This window comes from Oenanthe melanoleuca, chromosome 1, assembly GCF_029582105.1.
Source record: "Oenanthe melanoleuca isolate GR-GAL-2019-014 chromosome 1, OMel1.0, whole genome shotgun sequence".
Taxonomy (NCBI): domain Eukaryota; kingdom Metazoa; phylum Chordata; class Aves; order Passeriformes; family Muscicapidae; genus Oenanthe; species Oenanthe melanoleuca.
Genome location: NC_079333.1, coordinates 105,815,978 through 105,840,834, shown reverse-complemented (window position 1 = coordinate 105,840,834; position 24,857 = coordinate 105,815,978). Strand labels below are relative to the sequence as shown.

At 37.3% G+C, this 24,857-nt stretch overlaps 1 protein-coding gene across 8 annotated transcripts in view; it reads right to left on the bottom strand.

Moving 5' to 3' along the window:
- KDM6A (lysine demethylase 6A) overlaps positions 1-24,857 on the bottom strand; it is a 149,998-nt gene that overhangs the window by 8,173 nt on the left and 116,968 nt on the right. For all 8 annotated transcript variants that reach the window (XM_056506543.1, XM_056506552.1, XM_056506561.1 and 5 more), the window contains 9 exons: positions 13,750-13,879; positions 12,213-12,318; positions 11,313-11,518; positions 8,722-8,786; positions 8,525-8,599; positions 7,053-7,201; positions 5,971-6,085; positions 4,229-4,416; positions 2,911-3,052 (listed from right to left, as the gene is read on the bottom strand). In XM_056506543.1, coding sequence (XP_056362518.1) covers positions 2,911-3,052; positions 4,229-4,416; positions 5,971-6,085; positions 7,053-7,201; positions 8,525-8,599; positions 8,722-8,786; positions 11,313-11,518; positions 12,213-12,318; positions 13,750-13,879 — 1,176 coding nt within the window. The remainder of the gene's footprint in view (positions 1-2,910; positions 3,053-4,228; positions 4,417-5,970; positions 6,086-7,052; positions 7,202-8,524; positions 8,600-8,721; positions 8,787-11,312; positions 11,519-12,212; positions 12,319-13,749; positions 13,880-24,857) is intronic.

Genomic DNA, 24,857 nt, shown 5'->3' with positions numbered 1-24,857 from the left:
TTCAGTTACTTTGGAATTAATTTTTTAAGCCTTTATTACTATGTTCGCTCTACCTCTCAAATTCTTCTCTTCCTCAGATGAATTTGTAAAAGTCCTTCTGGCTTCCATCTAAGAGGTTTGCAGTTAATTTTTCTTTTCATGAGGGCTGTCCTCCCTCAGCCAAGTTTTAAATAATTTTTTCTGTTGTGCTCCTGCTCATGGTTCTACTGTTAAAATGAAATCTTTAAAAAACATCTCATGAGAAAGTTTCAGGTTTTGCTCTTTGACTTCCATCTTGCAAGACAGGACTGAACTGCACATTAACTAAAAATATAATGAGGCATCAGATATCTTCCAAAAGCAGAGTCTCCTTCTTCTATTGCTTTTTCCCTTCTGCTACTCCATTTTTTTATCACTAATGTGGTTCCCAGTATTTATATCTATGCTCAAATTTTAGTTTATTGCCTCTGCGGTGGTTACTTTCACACAACCCACTAAGACATATTTGTATTTCTCTTTCAAATTGAATTAGAAGTTACTTTTTATCATTTTCCAAGAGCTAATCTATTGTACTGTGCTGATACCTAAGAAGTCCCAGAGACAGAAGTCAAAACTACCTAAACATGAAATTTTAGACATGCAATTTAGACGTGTGCTCAGCAAAAAGATGACAGCTGTGTCACTTATTTTTATTTCCTGATGACAATGAAGCAGCTATCCAAGATGAAATTCAACCAGCTCTATCAAAAATGACCATTTTTCCAACATTTTTATACACATGCATATATTCACACATATGCAACTCACAATGTCTCTATTTTGGAAACAAAAAAATCCAGGTGCCATGGACAACAGCTGCTTGCCACAGTTTTTCCTGCAGACAAGGAGTCCACAGGAAAATTATGCAACTGCTTCCCTATCTTAAGGAAATTCATCAAGGTTTCTGCATTTCCAGTGTGTTTACAAAGCCAAGGTCAGACACCAGGCTGTGCTGATACTGATTTCCAGGAACTGCTATTCCATAACTACAGGAGTGACCACATCAAAAGGTTATCTCAGGCTGCTGCTACTGGACATTACAAACCAGAGCTGATCATCCCCTCTTTTTTCCTTCTGCACCCACAGCAGGAACTTGAGTTTTGGCTGACAACTAACCTGGATGGGGGAGGCTTAATCCAAATAAACTGGAAATGGTTTCAGGAGACTGGAAAAAGTGAATGCATGCATGCCCAGAATTTCTATCTGCTCCTCAGCATCTCTGTTTATTTGTAAAGCACAACTAAAGTTTGAGTCTCTTGCTAGAAAAAGCTGGGCTGGTGTCAACCAGCAAGACAACAGCAAATTACCATTTAGCCCTCTGTGTTTTTCCGTAATGTTTTAAGTGATTTTCTTGGAGAAGGATGCTGTTCTTCTCCTTTTAAACCCAAACCATGGCAAATGCAAAATACAAGAGGCCAAAATACCAAAATCATATTTTTTCAAAAACTTTCCAGAACTGCTTTGAGCTTTTCAATAGATGTCTGCTTAGCTTTATATGTATTTTATTCAAATAAAGATAAAAGTGAAGCTTGTAGATTTGGTATTTTTAAATGGACTTTTTGGCTTTCTGCCTCCCACACTCTCCTGCATTTTTCCCTGTTTCTCATTTCTAACTATTCAGTTTTTTGTCCTTTCTTTATGACAGCTGGCATTAGGAATATGAGTACAAATTGTTTAGTAGAAGGGGCAGGACTGCCAGGACTTCAGCAAATACTTTACTTACCCTAAGTATCAGTTCCTAGATTTTAGGAAAGCATTCACACACAAATGCTACCCTATAATCAAGCTTTAGAGTGACTACAAACCTCCCTGTTGTCAACTTCCAACATTCTCAGTTCTTACAAATTTAACATTTCCCCAATGCCACCATTCTGCAACAGATGTTCAAGCCTAAATTAAATTCCTACTGTAAAAAGGTGTCGCACTCAGACGTCACCAATAAATCCCACTGGGGGAAATAAAAAGACACTCTTTTTCTTTGCCCTTTTTTCCACAAGTTACCTTACTCATTTTCTAAAGCCCATTTCAAGGCAAATAATAAAAGGATTCAATGCTTATTTATCCAGTATGTTGGTAAGACTCAGAAGGGCTCAGAAGTGCTTTGGTAGACTCAGGAAAGCAGAATGTGCTGCTACCAGAGGATTCTCATGATGAGTAATACACTTTGGAATTTATTCCCCCACTTTAAGACAAACCTATGTAATATGCTGAAATGTTCATTCATTCCCAACCTCAGTATGGTGCTGCAATATGATTTACATTTCTTGAAGTTGCACCCTTTAAAGAAAATCACTACAGATGCTTGAAGCTAGAATATTCCTGCATGTTGGAATATGCATATGAGAAATGTCACTAAACTCAATTATCATTTTACACATCAATCAATTCATTGTTCAGAAGAGCAAAGGGAAGGAGGCTCTCAAGTTCCTACTTGCCTTTATTTAAAAGATTTATACTGCATCTCCAAATGACAGCATGAGAACACTGACTACAAGTTCTAGAAATGTAGAGTTTAACTTTGCTGTAAAAATGACTATATATCCCAATTCTAATATTTGGGTTGATGACCTAATTTTGCTATTTCTCATGATACATACTCTGAACAGCTGCTGTGATCAAAGCCAACATTCTGTAAATTGCTGAATTAAGTCTATGGCACATTTAACTAAAAATGTTACTTAAGTAATTCTAAAGCTATGCCACAATAACATCACATAAAACATAATAAAATTAGGGATACCTATAAATGTTGTGTTTGAAAAACAGAACCTAAAGTAATTTTGCTTTGGTTCCCGGGAACAGAAGTCTTGCAAAGAACTATTTATAAATCAACACTGGTTTATGTGTGAAGAGAAAAAGGGCACAGTAAATCTTCAAATAAACAAAACTTACTTTATCATTTCGAAAAGCTTTGGATCTGAGACCTTGATATTCCGAGCCATATTCCAGGAAAGGTGAACCATGGGCACTATGGACTTCACGCTCTGCAGCTTATTCCACTCGTACCGTTCCACTGCCAGCTTGTACTGACAGGCTGCACAAACACACAGTTACAGAAGCAGGCAGTCAGCTTAAGGAACAATTATCAACCAAGATCACTCTGTTGATAATAATGATTTGTATCTCCTACAGCTAAACTTCATTCACAATGAGCCATTCATTCCAACTGCATTTCTATTCTTTAAAATCTCCTTTAAGACATTTATTTATGATGGTGAAAGAACACACAATGCCACAGCAGCAACAAACACCTGTGAAGTTACTGACAAGTGTTCCATTTCTTTGCTGAACATGGAGCTGTATTTCAAAAATTATTAATTAGTAAATTTTCAAGTATTCCAGATTAAAAAAAATCCAGGTTTGAAATGTCTGCATCTCAGCCTATTCACAATTTACCATGATTCTACTCTGCTATGGTATATAATCTCTTCTTGAGAGAAGGAGTGAGTCAGACTTTTTCATTAAGCAGCCTACTCACTCCACCCTTCTTTTAAAAATGTTTTGCAAAATTTACTGTGACTGAACATGAGAGGTCTATCAGTCAATCACACAATCTTAGAGACACACTCTCTATTGCACCATATAAAGACACATTTTAAACCACTTAAGAAAGCAAAAGTTTTTTTGGAAATACATTCTCATCAAACACTTGACACTCTTGTTTCAGAAAACTAAAGAATTTCCTTCCACACTCACAGATAAAAATCCTTCCAATACCATGGCTCAAAACTTAAGAATTCTAGAGCAGTAGGTCTTCCTTTAATAATAATATTTCTTTATGAACTGAATTTTACAACTGTTTGCATTTCCTGCTGCTTTCACCAAAGAGTTATTAGATAGCCACTCTCCCACCAATATTAGAGGACTAGTCCTTAAATTAGTATGAAATCCATAGTGGAGTATGCTGGATAGAACAAATTTGGGAGAAAAAGTTAAGAAATGGCCTAAGAAGACAGTACATAAATTTACACATTTTACTTCTACAAGCCCATTCAAAGCACGAGTGCCAAGACTGCATTCTTGCTGCTTTCTCTTCCTCTTACAATGGAATTATTCAAAGCTTCAACACATCATATTTTAAAAATACAGCACACTGCGTTTTTTTTCATCTAGTGAAGCATGGCAAATCAGTAAGAACTGGCAGGTTCTGTGCCATGTGCAGTACAGTATTGCCCACACACAGCTCAGCACAGGCACTGCTCACACATACCTGTGAGAGGGCCAACGTTCCATGCAATGTTGTTGCACCAGCCAATAGCCTGAACCCAGTGAACAGTGCCAGCATTTATCCACACCAAATCCCCTGGTCTTTGAATAAATCTATAAACTGGGACGTTGGCTTCATACAAATCTTCCAAGTTTGGCCACCAAGATCCCATTAGGAAATTCATATTGTTCCTGAAACGAGAGGAAAGATAAAGTCTTCAGCACTTACCAATGTGGCAGATACTTCAATGCAATCTGTAAAAAATGACCATCACCACAATTTTTTTCTGCAGCTAATAGTGACCCACAAAGAGTAGCCAAAAGAAAAGTGTCATGCATAAAATTCCTGATCATAATTCATAATTTCACATCTTGCAATACATTAGAACACCTGCCCATCCACCTGCCCATGTGAAGTCAGTTTATAGCTTCTAGTTAAGTTCTATTTTCCTTCAAGTTTCCCAGTATTTTTTGATGCTGAGGCAGACCAACCCTTGGTCAGATCTAGTGTGGCACCAGTACCCAGTGCTGCTTTTCCATCAGTGCCTGATCTGCACAGACCACAGCAGCTCCCAAGGACGTTCTCTGTTCTGAACATGTACTCACACTGTCTGTGTGTGCATGTGCAGCTTGCCCACACAACAAGCAACCTCTTGGCAACATTTCAATTGTGATCCATGGGTCAGTGCTCTCAGCCAAGAGATGCTGACCCTCCTGAGCAGCATGGAAAAGCACCTCCACATGGATTTCCTAACTATGAAATCTTACCCTATGGTTATGCAAAATCCACACTCCTCTCCCCTCCCTATCCCAGTATTACACTGCTTTTAGACTGCACCATGAGAGATTATTTGCAATGCACAGTTTTCAAAGACAATCAAATGTCTCTGTAGCAGCACTGCAGACATTTTGTGAGGTTACCAAGCTCTCAGTTTCTCTGTCAGCCTCAGAAGGACAATGACATGCAAGTAACAAGGCCTGTTGTGCCACAGACTATTCCATCAGTTGAAATTACATTTTTGAGATGGCTTATCTTTGTAAGGGTGGATGAAATAGGAACAGCTGTCAGTAGACAGGCAGAAAATACAGAGACACTGAGATGAATTTGCAGAGCTCTGGAAAAGTTCTGAACTCAAGAGCTTAATCAAATTTCAACTGGGTAAAAAAAACCTTCTCCCATACAATCAACCTCAGAGGCTCCTGTTGGAGCATTGGCATGATTAGGGGATAAAACTGATGCTCCCCCTTTTTTTATGTGTGCATATACATTGTTCTGTTTGTTTTTAAAACCACTCTACACAAGGCACAGCAGAGCATTTCTTATCTTAGAGCTGGCTGAGAGCTCCCCAGTGCTCAGGGTAACTCAGCTTTTCCAGGGAGTTACAAATATTTAAATCTAAGTAAAGCCTGCCATGACACCTCCTGGGGTCTGACCAAATTAAGCCTTCACTCTAAATGCAACAAGAAAATATGTCAGAATACCAGTGACCCTGTATTTGCTTCTAACAAGAGAATTCTGTTTTTGCTTTTGTCACAGGCAACCCAAGCTTCTTGGGTATTGTACATGGTGGTATTTTGTACGAACTCTAGATTTTGCATTTTGACCTACTTTTAAAAGACTTTTCTGACTACATGGAAAACCCATAAAATAATGTCCCCTTAGAACACCCTCAGTAATCTCCCCCCTCAAGTCTGAGAAAGGCACAAAAAATTTAATAAAAGAGAAAACCAGCACATCCAGCTTACTTTTCACAGAAGTCATTCATGACACCCCAATAGCTTTCAGGGACAACAAACCATTCACAGTCACCTGGACCAATATTTATATTTACTGAGCAGAAGTTATTGTTTTCTTGATGACCTGAAATTTAAGAGAAAAGTAAGCAGACTTTATGTAAGGTCTTTATATCAAAAACAATGCCATGAAATACAAAGACACAATTGCTAAAAAAACTAACACCATAGTTTAAGTATTGTTATATATGACACTTACATACACTATTTAGTTGCTTCAAACAGTTAAGCTACCAGTGACATGAGAATTCTGCTTTTGTTAGTTTGTGGAAAAGAAAACTGGAACTACCAATCTTGGACATATGACCAATATTTTAGCAGTTTCTCCCTCCTGCAGAAAAAAAGACTTCAAAAGCTCAGATTTTGTATTTCATGCTCTCTTGACAGCCCTGGTCAGGTGCAAAACTTTGTGACTTCAGGCACTGAACAGACAAGTACAAAAATCTTTCTGAAAGAGATGTCAAAATTCATGTAGAAATGCCCAGTATTTTATCTTCTTTAGACAGCTGGAAAACTGAGCTATAATCCCTAAAGGAATTTTTTGAAGATGTACTTCAGAAAAAAACAAACCCTGAAATTTAGTGCAGATTCTTCAAGTCCCAGTCCAGGGCCCCAGCACAGCATGATTCATCATGGAAGATTGAGTCCTATTCTCAGACAGTAAAAATCAAAAAATGGAAATCTCTGATTTCTAGGATTGTACCAGACCTCTTGGGAAGTTTCTAAAAACTTCCAAGATACGTAAAATACAAATACTGTTCTTGTATAGAAACTCAACTTTCTTTTTCTCCTTAAAGAATCCACTACTGCATGCAAGAGGTCAGCAGGACAATTCCCTAGCACTGCAGAAATCCAGAAATTTCCCCACTCTCTGTGCTTTGAACACACAGAGTTCAGTTAAGTATGAAATATAAAAATATTGAATATGCATATTTATCACGTTAAGACATGCTGTAAGATACAGGAAATCTGGAGTGCAGTTAAATCCAACTCCCCACAGCAGAACCTGATTTTTTCATGCAGATTACACTCACCTGGTGTCCTGCTTCCTGGAACCTTCATGTAGAGCTGCACTGTGTTCATGCCCAGGATGGTATGACCAACATGGCTTAGAAGATTTCCTGCTGATACCACACGTACAAAAGCAGGAAGTTTTGTCAGTTCATGGAGTTGCAACTTCCACCTGCAGCAAAATAGCAAATTGACAAACTGTGAATCCCTGAAACTCTTAGAAGAGTCTGGGAGACATAAACATTTTCAAAAAATTGTTAGCACAGGTATCTGTGTTACTCTTTCAATTTTAAAATATTTCCAAATACAATCACAAATCTGACAGGCTAGTTGAAGGGAAACAATTTTGCAGCAAAAGTTGAAACTACAGATCAGAAGATTTGACATCTATCTGAGATTCCACAAGAACTATATCAAGTATCAAAATCCAATTCCCTACAAGCCTCAGGTTAGCTTTGCTTGGCTTCATTTGAAGTCTCTCTCCCAATGGCTTGGTCAGAGTAACAGTTTATTATCAACTAGTTTGCATTTACTGATGGAATTTCCTTTACAGAAAAACGGCATCAATATCTAAAATTTTGTAGCAACCTCTAACCACATCCACAGATGCACACATGGATCTTCCAGTGACTCTGCCACAGAAGATGTCATCATCTTAAGTGATCCTTACTCCCCAAACACAATAAACTTTTCTTCTTTTCTTATGACTGAAGTAAACTTGAATTTTTGTACTGCAGCTGGTGGGACTGACAGCCTAGACATGCTGGATCTTTGATGGAAGTATGTATTAACTAGAGATTGAACCAAATAATTTTTACTGGACAATGAAAACATACTTTCAGAGTACTTATAATATTTTCTATGCTACCTTCATCTACCACAGAAGGATATATAGCTTAAATAATACTCAATTTTTTTTTTGAGGCTCTTGAGAGGTATCGTGGCTTACCACAGGTAAGCACTGGTCTGGTCTTTGCTACATATTTTGAATCCTGTTACTGGATAAAGAAGCAAGAGTCATGAAAAGGTGGAAACAGGTGACAGTATGAATGAAAGGAAAAAAATCCATTAATAACAGAAATTTTAACAAAAAAAAGAAAAAAACCTTTAATCTTACAGTTTCTATGCAAAAACTAAAAACGTGGTGCTGTCAGAAGTAATAAAAGTAGAAAGCAAACAATTTAAAGCCCCACAATGAAACAAAGGGAATGGATTAGAAAGAGGACCAGAAGAATGGTTTCTGATGGATGTTTAAACTCATTTCTGGAAAACCAAAAAATCCTGGAAAGAGAAGTTTGAAAAGATATTTTAGCATGTGGAGGACTTGTAGCAACAGTCTGAAGACCAAAGGTAACCATTTCATTCTGGAAATGGGGTGTGCAAATGGAATTTAGCAACAGACTGACTGATGTCTGAGAATACTACACTGGATTTCCAGGAGGATTATCATCATGTAGAAACCCACTGTGAGCAGGAGGAACTGTAATCAACTTACTTTTTGTCATCTGACAGGTCAATGTTGGTCCCAAACTTGATTGTTTTAAAAGGTCCTCTTCTCCTCCTCCCAGAGCTGCAAAGGTAACAAATGTATCAAGCAATTGTGAACAGGGGATGATGTAAAATAGCACACATAACCAGAAATAACTGGAGAATATGTAATAACTAGAGAATTAATAGTTATACCACACTTACTTATCAGAAGATGTGGATTCATTATCTGAGTGGTCCTTGTGGTGACTCTTCTTCTCATTTTCCTCCTACAAAATAGAATTTTTAAATGTTTTTACATTTATATATATACACATACACACACACATAAAATAACATAAAATATACAGGTATAAAGTGATAACACAGGTATAGATACATTTGTTTCAAGATACTGATACAACCTTTGAAATATCTATGCCTAAGAATTTTTGTCAACATCTTTTCATTGTGAAGAAAACTTTAAAGTCAGTCAAATGCATTGAAAAAAAATTCTTCATGGCTGCAGATTCCATGACACTCAGGCCAGGCCAACAGAAAATATCTACACTGTAAATATTTCTGCTGGCCTGCATTCAAGTTGGAAATGAGTATGTTGGCTTGCTCCATTATGAGGGTGACCTGGAATCCAGTATTAACTTTTTCAAATAAAAACATTTACCTCCCTACAAAGTCAAGCAGGTATCCTGACAGGAAACTAGGATGACTAATATTTATGAAACCAATTTAATAAAATCCATTATATAAAATCTTTTGAATTTTTCATAACCATATGCTATTTTAGCACTACTAGTAGTTGAGACCATGACTAGTGGAAAAAATCCAACCAATATTAAATGATGCAATTTGATCTTTTTAGCAGACTGTGCTCAAAACCCTATTCTAAAGACTTCTATTTTGGCAAGTATATAGACATAGAAGGAAAAAGAAAGACAAAAAGGAAGAAGGAACTGTCTGGATTCTATCCAAAGATCTCTGGCTTTGAATGGGACTGTTGTTAAACCTCAAAGTGCCCTGTGTACCTGAGAAAGTCTTATTCATCCTTTGAATGAAGGACAAAGAGAAACAAAAAGGAACCTAGTGATGATGGATTTATCAAATGCTGCAAGACATGCTAGAAAAGCAAAGTAATAGCTGTTCCAAGAATAAAGAAAAAAGATCACTTAGGGCAAGCCAAGAGAACTGTGGCTACAGAAAGAAGAAATAAAGCTTTCATTTAAACACTGGGAAGTCACCTAAGGACAGGTCAGAGCAGTGTTAGGCAAAGGACACAGACACAGAGTCTTTCTAATTTTCAGGGGAAAAATGAAAATCCTCACTCTTAAAAACTATATTATGTATTGCATTTTTACCACCAGTTTGCAACAGTGAGGGAAAAAAAAAAAATTAAAACAGCCTATGGGACACATTGTGGTGCAAATCCAAAGCTGAGGCTTTTGGTGGCATGTACAATTATGTACAATTTTTAATAGAGATATATAAAGATAGATAGATAGATAGATAGATAGATAGATAGATAGATAGACAGATAGATAGATAGATAGATAGATAGACAGACAGACAGACAGATAATTATATTATATTATATTCCAGTGATGTAATATTCTCTAGCCCCTCTGGAATGACACACAGAAATACAACATTCTGGTGCCACTGCTCAAGGGGCAGAAACCAGGAACCTTCAGCCACAAGAAAACTTCAGCCAGTATCCTACTGAAATTTGTTACCAGTGCAGATGAAAACTCCCAATTTCTAGAAGATTTCCATGCCCCCTACTTCCCATGGTATTCCTGTTCCTTTTCTTCACCTTGTACCAGCTCAAAGCCTTATCATTAGATTCCCTTCTGTTCTCTTCAACTAGCAATTAATTTCTTTGTTTCTAAACCTTTCCTCTAATGCACAAAATTTAAATTTAGAATTTCTCTTTCTCTTCTTACTGAAATAATTTCTGTTTCTGTGTAAAGGCAGTGAAAACTGTAACAGTCAATTCCCCACAGTGACCTTTTCCCTATTTTCTAAAAAACATTTGGTCAAAATTATCTTCTTGTCTTAGTTCTAACCTTAGCCCAGTCTTTTTGCAACACCAGGTAACATAAACCTCCAAGGAGTGCTCATAGCCAGTTTCAAGAACGTGCTCACAACTTCAGCAAAAAATATTAAAAATACCAATAAAATCACATTTCACAGAATGCCAGAGTAAGAGAACAGTTAGGGTTGGAAGAGATGTCTGGAGATCATGGAGTCCAGCCCCTCTGCCAAGGCAGAAAAGGGAAATATTATTTCTAATACTTCACTCTGTCACATAAACCTAAAAACTTCTAAACTAAATAAGAACTGTTATGTTTGGAGCCCAACAGAAGACCAGTATTAGTGTAAACTTCTAATAAGCCACATCCAAATGAATTCAGGATAGTAGGAAGAACAAAGAAGTCTGATTTCAAAACATGTGAAAGTAGAAGCAACCCAAATTGTAAAAAAGTCTTGAGTTCTAAATATTTTAATGCGAATTTCAACATTAAAATATGAAAGCTAAACTAATAAACTTGTAAAGTCTGTAATAACCATGAGTTTTACATTATTAAACTGAAGTTTACACAAAGCATTTGGGAAGAACAATATAACTATTTTACCCTCTATTCAAAACAGATTTTGAAAATTTACCTGTGCTCTTCATGCTAATGGAAATGTCTCTTTTTCCTTAGCAGTTTCTGCTTTTTCCATCAGCCATTATTAACTGGCTCCAGAGTCAGCATGCAGTCTGTGAATTATAACTCGTATAGCAGCAATTAACTTACCCTTAAAGACTCCTGGAATGAGGAGGCCTGGTACTGTGCATATTTAGCAATTGTTGTATGAGATCTACTGCTTTCACAACGCCAGATCTTCTTTGTTCCAGTGGGGTCCCAGTTTTCATCTGCTGGCTGCAGTAGTTGTGTCCTTACTTCTACTATGTGTTCATTATTCGCTTCTACCAATGTCTTAGTAGAGAAGAGTCCTAGATCTAATTAATAGCAATAAAATTAATAAATGAAGGTTAAAATAGAATTCAGGAAAATGCCAGAAGTTATTGAAATGTTTACTCTCAAATAATTTTTACCCCTTAGTCTTCACAACACTGCCCACCTGAACATTAACTATTAACACCCAAAAAACTTTTCGCCATACATCCAGCAGAAAATTAGAAAAAAACCTGGCAGCTATGGACTATTTTACAAGAAACATTTTGCATGCCTTGGGTAAACAAATCTGCAAACAGTGCTCAAATCTATTACCAAGAAAGCATTTTTCAGAGCATAGCTTTATGAATATACGTTTCTTACCAGCAGTGATCGTTTATCTATCTAGAGACTTCAAAATATTGCACACAGCCAAATTACAGACCATTAGATCTACACACAAAGACATGCATTAGGTTTTTTATAGGAAATGTCTAGCTGTAAACTTCCATAGCTCAGCTCCCCTCTGTGCTCAACAAAATCTGCTGTATTTGTGGTGTTTTTTGGGTCTTTTTTTGACATGACCAAGATCAGAACAACAGCAAACTGAGAAATGACAAATTACCCTAACAACTTGAAAAATACAGGTAAAACAGTATTATAGAAATAAAATATCCACTTCTAAGAACTGAGAGACCTCTTTTTAAAAAACATTAATTTCTCCCCAAGGTTAAAAAAAAAAAAAAAAAGTACATTTACCTAATTTAAGCGCTCCAGCAAGGCCACGTATTACAGTAACAGGGTTGTTTGGATTTGTACAAAATTGATGTAAAGGTGGAAAGAAAGCATCTCGTTTATTTTCCAACTGCAAAATTATAATGGAATATCAGATGTCAGATCAGTCTAGATTCCTTATTTGTAAAACAAGAAAGAATAATAAAACAAAAGAGAAGGAACAGAAAGAAAACAGGCATTTTCTGCATTTCCCTGCACTGGGGAATGAACAGGAACACCATACAATTCTTTCTATGGTAAATGCTGGGTTCACTCCTGAAATTAATTTGTTACTGTAATTTGTTTCTTGGCATGAATTATTCCCAGGTTGCTTCAGCTTTGCAACTCAGGTTTCCTGAACTTAATTTCTTTATCTGACAGTAGCCTTGTACATTCCCTAAATCCACAGAATTCTCTGAAGAGCAATACAGTTTCTTTTCAGAAGTAAAAAAGCACTAATTTTACAGCTAATGTATATAACAGTATAATTAAAAGACTATTCTCATGGTATATCTCATGTTAACCAGAAAGGTTGATTTAATTTTCTTATGCTTCTCTGCACCTATAACCTCAATTTTATGCTATAGACTCCCTCCTGATTTTTTTTTAATTGCTATGAATCCTTTAGAATGCTGAAGGCATTTCTAGCAATAAACAAAACACAATAGAGAGTTCCCAAAGAGTGGCACAACTGCAGGGTCTGTGGCAGCAGGGTGACTTTCCAGCTTGGTGAGGACTCACCAAAGCTGGGATGGACTTTTATTAAGGCAGATGAGTTCAGGTGCAACACCTGGAAAACATCTGGAAGCACTATTGCATCCAGCCTAAGCCAGCTCTCAGCATACTCAGACCCAAGTGCCAGCTTGAATTTTTCACACTGCCTGTATGGACATACTGCAATTTATTTTTCTGCTATTAAGGAAGTGGATATCCTGTAATTTATTCTTCTATAACTAAGGAAGTTAGCTCAATAAAGCTGTTATGGAACTTTATTTTCAGAACAGAAGTTGTAATGCTTGCATAAGGAAATACTACTCAACTAAACCCTGCTTTTTCCTGGTGACATTTTGTTCCTACCATCACCTCAACTTTTATTCATTTTTCTTCACTATGTTTTGGAGCAGATTGTTATGGGAGTTTAGTTTAATTGCTTGCTCATTTATACACAAGCTGTCACTTGCAAAAAACTGTACATACATTTCTGAAATACTGTGCATTGTTTATAATGAACTGTTTTGCTTATTCTGCCAACATTTGAGTATTAAAAATAAAAAATCTGAAGTATTTTTCCTTTTGTTTACTGAAATTCTTAATTTAAGGTGGTCCTTTAAGAGTCAAACTAAGTCTAAAAATTTTCTTTAAGGTTAGCATTTCTCCTGCTTATATACCAGTCTGGAGAGCACCATAATGAGAACTCAGTGATGAACAGTGCATCTTTAAAATAATTACATTATGTAATTCAGATATGCAAACAATTACAAAAGACAGGCAGCAATGTACTTCTGCCACTAGATTTACTTACATAAATACTAGGTGTAGGTGGATTCAGCTTGTCCTTTGGCAAGGGAGGGTATGGTGGAGGCGGTGGTCGTGGAGGTGGGCATTTATCCAATAGAATACTACTGTTAGATAAGCCATTTTTACCCAGATTCCTAAAAGGAAACAAGAGCTGTCTCTGTCAATACTTGGCAAATGAAATAAATGTGTATCAGTGTAATCTCTTATGCAAAATAATGTTGTATTAAGGAGAAACCATAATTTAAGATGCAAATAAAGCTTGTATGTTTTAATCAAGAATTCTCTGTGTACAATTTGATATTATTAAAACTTATTCCCACTGCTGAATCTGCAACATCACCACTGTTAGTTAAAAATACAGCCATTTTAAATAGAAGCAAACATGACACATTTGATAAAATTTTTAACTGCAAATGGAGAAGAACCTTAGCAGGTGGATGATCACTCCACAGGAGCTGAGGTAGCAGAGCAGAAGTCAGAAAATGACAATATCTCAGCCAAAAACCTGCTGAGTCACAAAGAACAACTACAGCTACACTACAGACACTGAACTCAACCATACCTACCCCTCCCTGCCTTACACATTTTGAAGCAGAAGGAGCCATTGCAGCATAATCCATTTTTTGGAGCAACAGGGGAGAGGCCCAGTGAGCTGCAGTGTCAATGCCCTGTGTGTAACTCCCTGGAGAACCTCTCTGCTGTATTTGCAGCCCCTCCCTGCTTATGTCCAGGTGTGCAGGACCCACTGGATGTGTAACTTTTCTGTAATGGATGATCTGAGCTTAGCCTGTAGTCAATACCCAGTCACCATCACTGGGAATGTACTGACAAAACCATCTCTTACATTCTTGTTAAAAATTACTCAACTACTTCAAAATTCTTCCCACTAAACACTATTCAAACTCTTCTTCCAACCTCCTTTGATTCACTGTTGTTACATCCCACAAAACAGGATGTTTCTAAAGTATAATTTAGTCATGTATCTTCATAAAATTCACTGGCTACTAACTTTTTTTGTTTTTAAATAACAGTCTTCAGCAGAAAACACAGCTTTTTATCAGATGAAACTCCCAGCAATAAAAACTTCTTTTGAAAACTGAGAAACCTGGTACAGCCAGATACTGGGTCATGAGATCATTGCTTCAAATCAAGCCAGCAGAACCCCTAAGATGGACTTGGGGCTTGAGATCAGATCAGACAGACTGACATGCCAGACACTTCAAAGAAAATTGGCAAACATCTCACACAGCCCAAAGCACACCTGTCACACAGCTCATTCCTGGTGCTAGCACAGTCCACTGCCAGAATTTCACTTCCAAGAAAGTGAAAGAGTGACGCAGAACTGTTGATTAGTCATCATCCAACTTGGCAAAAAAATCACTCCCCAATACTTAATGTCTGATGCAGTTATTTCAAAGGCTTCATTGTCCCCACATACACAAAAATAATCCAACAAAAGCAAACAAAAGAACCCAAAAATAACATGGCAATATAAAATCATCACCACCACACAGAAATTTATTGACCACAGCTGCATGAACTTGAGATTCAGACCATCTATGCAAAGTGAAACTAGAATCTGAACAGCAGGTATCAGACATTACTACAACCTCTGCATTACCAAACAGAGAAACAAAACCAAGCAAAACACATGCAAAGTTTCAAAAATAGGAGAGAACTTCGACAAAATTCAGTTTGCATTGGTAAACAGTTCTCAGGAAATTTCTAAGTCAAGGAAAATGAGAAAAAAACTTGAAGAAAAAGAGAATTCTTCAGAACTAATGGGGACTTGAGCTGCTGCACTCCCAGCAAGGCAACCACAGTCAAAGCTCAGTAAAACCACAACACATGGGGGTTTCAGGGAAGGGTGATAATGGAGAGAGGAGAAACTTCTGTACACTTAAGAAAAACTACAGGTCTGAAAAGGCAGAGGAGAACGGGAAAGAAACAGCACAAAGAAAAAGATCAGATGAACAAAGATATTCATAAACCCAGCACTTGAAGCTGGTATTACCAATTACATGCTAAAATTTCCTATTAAGCTACTAAAACTCTATGTGGAAATTTTAAGAGAAAAATGGACAAAGTAAAGCAAAGCTGAGACAGCAAAACATTCATGATTTAAGTGGCACAGGAAACAGATGGGCAGAATATTTAAAGTTGTCTGTAACAGACCAGCTTCACTCTATCATTATTTTTTTCCTATCATCTTTTTTTTTTTTTAAACTATGAATCAGAGTATCTTACTATTAATAACAAGGCAAGAGAGCTATTAAAGAATATTTCTGTAATTGTTAGTGTGCCAAACAGAGCAAAAGAAATTACAAAAAACACTACAGAAATACTAAAAATATTTGCTACCACTGTGTGACTATCCCCTGCCAGTCTCTCCACTTCTGGAAATACAGAACTACAGCCAGTGCAAGGAAAGTAAAAGACCTTTTTTGACCACAACAACTGTGCTGAAAATCCCACTTATCTCAGTTTCAAGAGTGCAATTTTGTGAGAAGATTTCATAGTGGCTGATAGGGGCAACAAATGCACTGCTCAAGACAAAACAGGACTGATTTACACCCCCAAAAGTAACTGGATACCCAGTCATCTGTGATGAAGGAATGAAGAGAAAGACAAGCTTCTTTCATTTAAATTGAACTTCCAGAGGAAAGTGCCTTGTTGTGGACTGTACACAGACAACATCCTTCACTCCCCCAGCGTGGAAAGAGAAGCAGGAGCAGCTGTCAGGCTCAGAGGGACAAGGGCAGGGATGGGCAGGGATGTGCCCAGTGATGTGCAGCCTGTCCTGAGCCACAGCTGCAGCACTCTGGCCACTGCAAACTGCTCCAGGGTGAAAGCACCAACTCATGGACGTGCTGCACCCAAGGACCAAACTCAAACTGCCGTGCTCAGGAGAACATCAACCACTCAGGATGAAACTGGTGCCTTAACTTCGCAGAAATCACTCAGTTAAAAAAGCTGGAAAAGACCTCTGGGATCACTCAGTCCAAGCCATGACCAATGACCACCGTGTCACCCAGACCATGGCACTGAGTCCTTTCCTTAATCACCTCTGGAGACAGTGACTCCACCACCTCCCGGGGCAGCCCACTCCAACATCTCATCACCTTTCTGTGAAGAAACTCCTCCAGATGTCCAACCTAAACCTCCCTGGCACAGCTTAAGACCATGTCCTCTTGGCTGCTTGGTATTATTTCATGTAGTCATGGGATTCACTGAGTAAGTAATCACAACATTCATTAGAACAGCCATTTTAATTATATTTTACTGTTTTCTAGGATACATTCACACAGTTTTTAAGAGACAGTTTACAGCCTTCAGTCTTAGATAAGAACTTTCCCTCTGACCAGAAGCTCAGGTGTGAACACAGTTTCAACAGTCACACACAGAACCCTCATCAGGCAGCTGCCAGACACTTTTTAGGTACAGGATTGATTCTGCATCATCCCACCTGACCAAAAAAACAAAGTATCACGCAGGTTTAAAGCTACCTGTGTTACACAGCTATACCAAATTTAACTCTATTTTAAAATAAAAACTCTACCTCAAAAAATATTAAAGTTAACAGGATAAAACTTATTTTTCCAGAACCAAGAATAATTATCAATAATTAACATTCTTTAAGTTTATTAAATTAATCACCTCAATATTTTTATTATTTCACTTAACCCTTATGTCAGACTGAGAGAATTACGTCTGCTTCTCAGGAAGTGTGTTCTTCAAGTCCTCTGGAACTTTTCCTGTTTTCCAAGAACTATTAAAAATCTATATGAATTATAAACAGTTCTCTGGCTCGCTCTTTCAGAGTTCACGGATGTATGTTATCTGGGCCTCTGACTTAAAAATGCCAAATTTAACTGTAACTGCTGTTTAACCTTCTCCTTGAAAAGAGAGTACATTCCATGATGTGAACATTTTATCTGCCTTTTTCCCAAGTACAGAACAAAAATATTTACTGAACACTCTCACCTTATTGACCATGCTAGTACTTCTGAGCAGACATTATTTTTTTTACTCTTCTTTTTTGTTTTTGTCTACAGGTATTCCTCTTCCAAACATAATTTTGGTGTTTTCTGGAACTCTTAGCTTCAATACTTTTAAAAATATTTGCCCTTTTTGTTTCTACTTGAGAGATTATGACTTTTTGGTGATAATGAAAAGTTCCTAAAAAATTTCCAGGTGTCTGTACATGAGGATTTTAGGTGCAATTTACAGGTCAAAACATAGTAAGTTACAAGCATTTGTGCTTAAGCAGTTATTTTTGTTGTGGAATCAGTCTAAGTGAATTATTATTTGAGGATTAGCTGTATGAGAATTAACGAGGTTTCACAGCTCAAGAGATTACAGTTATTCAGAAGAACAAAATTAATACCTTCTCTTCCCCCAATAAAAATCACATTTAAAATGAACACAAGGAACTGTGGATTTATTTGACACTCTATCTCAATTCTATCAGAATTAACTGATCTACAAAGAGGAAGGAACAAGCCATTTTTGAAATGTGCCTGCAGAAGGAATCAGTTGAAGCATGGGGCTGCACAGCACTCACCTGATGCAGTCCTGGTTAAACCAGAAACACCCACCCTTCACAATTAGCAGATACAATCAGTTGCTTTCTCACTCTGAGTTATTACAAAACCACAGAAAAACGCCTGTCAATCCCCAGCAGCCTGGGAAGGAGGTGGTTACACAAAACACCCAGCTTGGCTCCCTGAGCTCCCCCTCCCCAAGCTCCTTCCGTAGCCAGGGGATAGAGAGGAGGTCTCAAAGGGAATATAAAGAAGTCAAGTCAAGCTTACATTATGCTTAAATGCAAGTAATGCCAGATAATTACACAACCTGTTTATCATGCAATTCTCTACCCCAGCCTTTCACAACCAGGTACTAGCTGGCAATAATCCCAGAGATCTTTCATGAAACTACAGAAAAACCTACAATAGAACTGTGGATTTTCTCATTATGCAAATGTATTTCTAATTATTTTTGAATTCTGTTCTGGTTTTGACCTCAATAGTACAGGTTGGCAGTGAATTTCATAGGTTAATTACATGTTATGTAAGAAGTAATGTTCCTTTTTTTCTTTTCTTAATGACTTTTACATCTTTCCTCTCTATTTCATTTGCTAATCACCTTGCTCTGAGGCTGTAAGACAAACAGAATAACATCAATGATTTATGTAAGAAAAGCATTATAACAAGTGGCACCAAACTTTTTCATACTTGCCTTTCCCTCTGAACTGTAAATTTTCCCATGGTTTATTTTTTTTCTTTTACTCTCAGATAATTCTGCTTCCCATCTGCAGAGTTCGGTATTTGTCTTTTGAACAAAATAGAATCTCTTATTCTAAGCAGTGTGTAGCTTGTGAAATCACAGAATTTCAAATTTTATGTTTAAAACTTCTGCTATGGTGAAGGTCACTTGCCAGAGGTAATGTGCCTTTAGAGGAACTGAGCAATTCTGTCTTGAAGCCAAAAAAAGCCCTTTGTTTGTAAATAAAGTTCTCAATAAAACAAGAATTGCTTTTGCTGTTTTTAAGAACAAAACACTAATTTAATCCAGCTCCTTCCTGCACTAAGTACTTCCCCTCAAACAGATTTAGGCTCTTTCTTCTGTGGACCAGGGAGCTCTCTGACTAGTGATTCACTGACTTCCCAGACCAGGCTCAGGAGTAGCACCTTCAGTAAGGACAGAACAAATTTCTCCTGCCCCAGGCTCCAACAGAGCCCTTGGAGCAAGAAGAAGTCTGCCCACTTCAGCCTCTGCACTGCCCTTCCCACTCCTCAGGAAATGGATTTACTGCCCCTGGGTAAATGCTGGCCATTCATCAGACCCTTTTCCAGACTGTTTAGCCCAGACCACCATCACAGAATCAACAAATCATTAAGGTTGGAAAAGACCTCTGGGATCATGGAGACCAACCTGTGACCAAACATCACTCTGTCAACTTGGCCATGGCACCACATGCCACCTCCAGCTGTTCCCTGAACACCTCCAGGGATGGTGACTCCACCAACCTCCCTGGGCAGCCCATTCCAATGTCTTATCATCCCTTCATGGAAAAATCCCTGTTTGCTGTCCTGTATTTTTACCATTTTACAGGGACCCTTGAGAGACAGCTCATCTCTCCTGGTCTCCTGTCACTTTCTCAGTGGGTTGCTCTGTACTTTCCCTGTCTGAACACCAAGCTAAAAGAATTACAAAAAAGCCATATTAGCCCCTTTTGATACTCGTTACAGTCAAACCTACACCTCTCATTTGCCTTCCCCAATCACACCAAATTGATAAAAGCTTTCAAGTTCAGAAACACTCTTCAGATCAGCAAATGAGTCTTTCCATGTATCACCATAAAAATGACAAGGACAACTTCCAGCTGACATAAAGTTGTCCAGTTACTCAGAACTGCCTGAGGACCTTCTACCTCTAAGTTTTGTTTGGACCTCTTCCTGTTCTTTCAAGGCTGTGAACAAACTTTAAAAAAAAATGAGGAAAAAAATAATTACCAAGGTATTTCTTACTTCTTTTATAAGCAACAATATAATCAACCCAGGGGATTCTGTACACTGCTTAAACTAAGGACCTGACCTCAGATCAGTGTTAGAAAGCACAACTGGTAGACTCTCTTTTTACTGGATTTTTATCCCTACTCTGGGATGTTAATTAGATGCACCAGTTGAAACACTGAGTGGGAAATCAGCTGGCTTCACTTCAGTAGAAATAAACACCTCGAGTGTTAAATCTCAAGTCTTGTGATAATGTTTCATTAATTCTCCTTTCAGAAAGATTGCTCACAGGGAAAAGATACTTACATTTCTACGAGCACAGAAAAGAGCTTTGGTAACAGTCTCTTTAAGGAAACCTGACACACAACCAGACCAAGAAGCATACTCTTCTTTTTTCCCCCTACAACAATCGACTTTTCTAGTAACAAACTCAGAGCAGTTATTCTTAGCATATTTTCTTCTTTTAATTACACGGTTTTCACTTATGCTCAGAAATTACCTGGGGTTGTGTTTGTTTGTGTTTGTTGCCGCTGCCTTTTTTTTTTTTTTTTAAATGACCTTAACAGGAGATTTTCTCTAGGAATCTCAGGAAGGATAATTAATCTAACAGTGCACTCTTTTATCTGCTAATTTACTCAGAGACTTAAAGAATTTTATTTTACTGTGTAAACAGTTTAGCAAACATAATTTAGTTGGTTTATAACCACCTTAAAATTTACTGTTGCAACCAGTTTTATTGGTAGGGAAGACTAACCAAATCACGATTCCCAGAATCACCTCTTCAGTTCCTTTTCATCCCTACACTCCAGCAGCAGTTTAACAAGACGAGCACATTTGCCACCCTACTGTTCTCTAGAACAGCATCTTAATGAGATTTGCATACCTGAGTCAATAGCTCAGCTCCTGCATCTCTCAATTCCTTGTGGCTTTTCAGTGACATTGTCTGGCCCTTCAAGGGAAGCTCCTTGTGCAAGTATCGATTGCTGTGCCAGCACCCTATGTCTGACCCCTTCTCAGCCTCCTCAACAACCTCATTTCACCCCACCAACAGAATGGGGCTCTGTTAAATATTTCCTCAACATTCGCACCGAGGAACAGGGATATAAAGAAACTTTTCAGCCTCTGCAATTATCTTGCCCTACTTAAGTGCTCACTTTAGTCTTTGGCAAAACAAAGCATTTACCAAGTCTGTTTCTACAAGCAGACAACCTATTCACACATAATAAAAGAAGAATCAAACGGAGTTTTCTCTTTGGTACGTGTTTTGCATTTTATGATACAAAGCATCTCCTTTCACCTAATGGCTTCACTTGAGCAGCTTTTATTAAGACAACACTTGTTTATGTAAGGCAAAATTACAGGCTCCCAGCATTTATTTTTGTCTAACTAATTTTCATTTTATTTTATTGTGATGCAAGACCATGAATGCCTGTTCTAATAAACTGCTTTCACTTTAAAACCCACCAGATTTCCATACTTCTGATGCTCCTTTATTCTTAAGCAACACACAAAACCCTTGGAACAGTAACAGGTCACTTTTTGGTGGTCAGCATTACCATGCTGCTTCCTGATAAAATCCCTCCTGAGAGATGAGGAACTTCATTATCCTGCAGTTCACTCTCCCGCAGTAGGTCAATTGTAGTTACCTTGTGAATCAACTCTTGTGCATTACTTAATCCCAAACTGCTACTAATTCCAGATCTTTTGTGCTCTAAACACAAATAAACCTGCAGGGTCTAAAAGCTGCAAAAAATGGCTCTTTTAGATAAGATTTTTTTTTAAACCTAAAAGCATCTGAAGGAAAGATTAATTTAACAAATAGACATCTGAGGACTTCAGTGAGACTTACAAAGAATATAAACACCCTGGTTTTGAAGTAAGCATATAGTAAACAGAGACAAATGCAGAAGAATGAGGAAAAAAAATAAAAATGATTAATCTAGTGCTCCAGCCATAAAAAAATCCAAGTCACATCCACCTGTTCCTACCTGTCAAAATGTCTATTTTTGCCTGGAGAATACCATCAAGACAACAGAGCAACAGATTGTATCAAGTGACTATTGTCACATAGCAAGTAGAATATGCCAGCAGATAACAGAATATAATTATCCATATTAGAGATGAAGCCAGAATGTCTTTCTGAACATTTCAAATAAAATAAAGGTATGTATGTAACAACTGACACACATGAATACACTGAATACATTTAAGGCCCAATACAGTATAGCTCCAATATATAAAAACTAATTTTACAGCACAACTCCCCTCTCCCTGTGCATTAAGCTCATTCTAGAAGAAGTGTCTGGGGCCTTGTTTGGTCTTTTTTTCCTGTTGTGTTTTAGAGTTTCTCTGTTGCTGCTTGGGGGTTTTTTTGGAGTTGTTTTGGTTTGGTTTTTTGTGTTTTGTTTTTTTTTTTTTTTTTAAAGAAAAAGATCAATTATTTTCATGTTTTCTACTGTGGGTAGCTTTTCTGCAATTTTTACAGTAATTCTAAAAATCAACACTTTTGGTCACAAATATTTGAGCCTCAAGATACCACACTTACAGAGGCAGCACCCAAATACAATCAGTACTACAAGAAGTACTTTCAATTCTTTGTTTTTGCATTACCACACAGTGTGCTAAAATAAAGGTCATCATGCAGTATTGAAGTTCACAGTATCCAATATATTAGCATATAAATATCTTCCATTTTACTACATATGATTTTCTTTTGCCAAACAGAAGGCCTTAGATCAGATTATCTTTTAAAATTCTCCCTTCCAGACATTTTTCTTCATGTTAGTCATGCATAAAGCACCTGTAACAAGCATGTTCTGCCAAAACTCTGCTCCAGAGCTGCCATGTGTATGCCTGCACATCCAAGAAAAAAGCAAGTGTTAATCAGCTACTCAGTAAAAGGACTGGGAAATCCCTGTCTTCAACTTTATGAATATAAACACATTAGAGTGGTGGGAAAAAAACACCAATATATTATATAGCTTTTATACAGAGAGTTATAATTTTTATTAGTATGAAATAACAGGTAACCAGCTCTAGCACAGGTGAGTTACCTGTCATTTCTCAGAATCTTGCTATTATTAGCACATATATGCAGAGTTTCCAGAAAGCATTGTTTGCCTAGAAGAAATCCTGTCCCTAAACCTGCTAAAGTAGTCCAGACTGATGCACTTCTTGACTTCAGAGTTGCTAAAAACATCAAGTCTCTCCTCCACTTTTCCCACTGCCCACCTTCCTTTATCATCCAGCTTCTAAGTCCTCTGCCTGGCTGAATGAAGGTGCAGTCAGGCTGAAGAGGGAGCTCTCAATCTCTGCTCCATGTGAAAGAAAGGAAAAACAAGCACATCTAACACCTTTTGAGCTGTCTGGATACTACACGAGACAAAGTATCAGCTTACCTCCCTTGAAAAATTATGATTTTGTGAGCCTGGTACTGACTGTAAGAAGCCAAGTGAAACACCTTTATGAGCCTTCCTTTATCTCTGAAATTAAGTATCACTAGGAATACTACACCTCCATCAAAAAGCACAAACACAAGGACTTGCTGGTTGACAAACTTTGTAGCTAAAATGATAAATGTTTTGCTACTGAACATGAACTGCAGCCCTCTCCTACAACAGCACACTAAACACATCAAAATGCAACATTTCACTAGGGTGAAACACTTCCCATTACTCTCTCAAGAAAGCTACATTACAATTTTGGAGGCAGATCAGTTAAACTTCAATAAAAAAAGTCTCTAACAGTTTATATTATGCCTATTTGCAGTGCACTCATCCTAACACCATACACTGAAGCTATTTTCATACTTCTACTAGAAAAGACACATACATGGTCCCAATTAAAAAAAAAAGCTGTTAAGCTGTTAATTTTTATGAATGTAGTATGTGTAGCAATGTCCCTTGGAAATGAACATTACAATAAGACTCAATATTCAAAAGATGACAAAATAGGCTCCCTAAAGTTTTTTTTCTCTTTTTTATGAAATTTATCTTGGAAACAGATAGTGACAGACTGCTATATCATGGATCAGTATTACTCATCAAATCCCACAACATTAGGAACTATGAGCTCTCAATCACAGTAACAGATGCAGGGTTTTTTGTAGAATGATATAAACATGCTTTTATATATTTTTTTTTAATATCAAAAAGAGTAATGCTCAAAACCACCATATCTGCTATATAAAAACATAGCAAACATACATCCCAGATAAAATATTTTGGAGTAAAATATATTGAGCTGATAAAAATTCCAACAAGAATTCTAACAGAGAAAAACACAGATAATATTTCAACTAAAGAACTGCAAACACAGTTCAGGATGGAAAACATCACAGTAGAGCCCAAAACATTCAATAACCATATGTCTATGATTAAAGGGACTTAGGTAACATTTTCAAACACAGTGACAACTCTAAAGGATGGCTACAGAAATTACAGTGCTATAAATGGTCATTTCAATTTCTCAGCTCGTTTGGATTTTGAACAATTTTTTTTTTAAGCAAGCAGGCAAATCTCTCCAAAGACTATCCAAGAAAATCTTAGGACTTTGAGGTATTTTACACAGAGAAGGCTGCGAGCAGCTAGCACTAAAT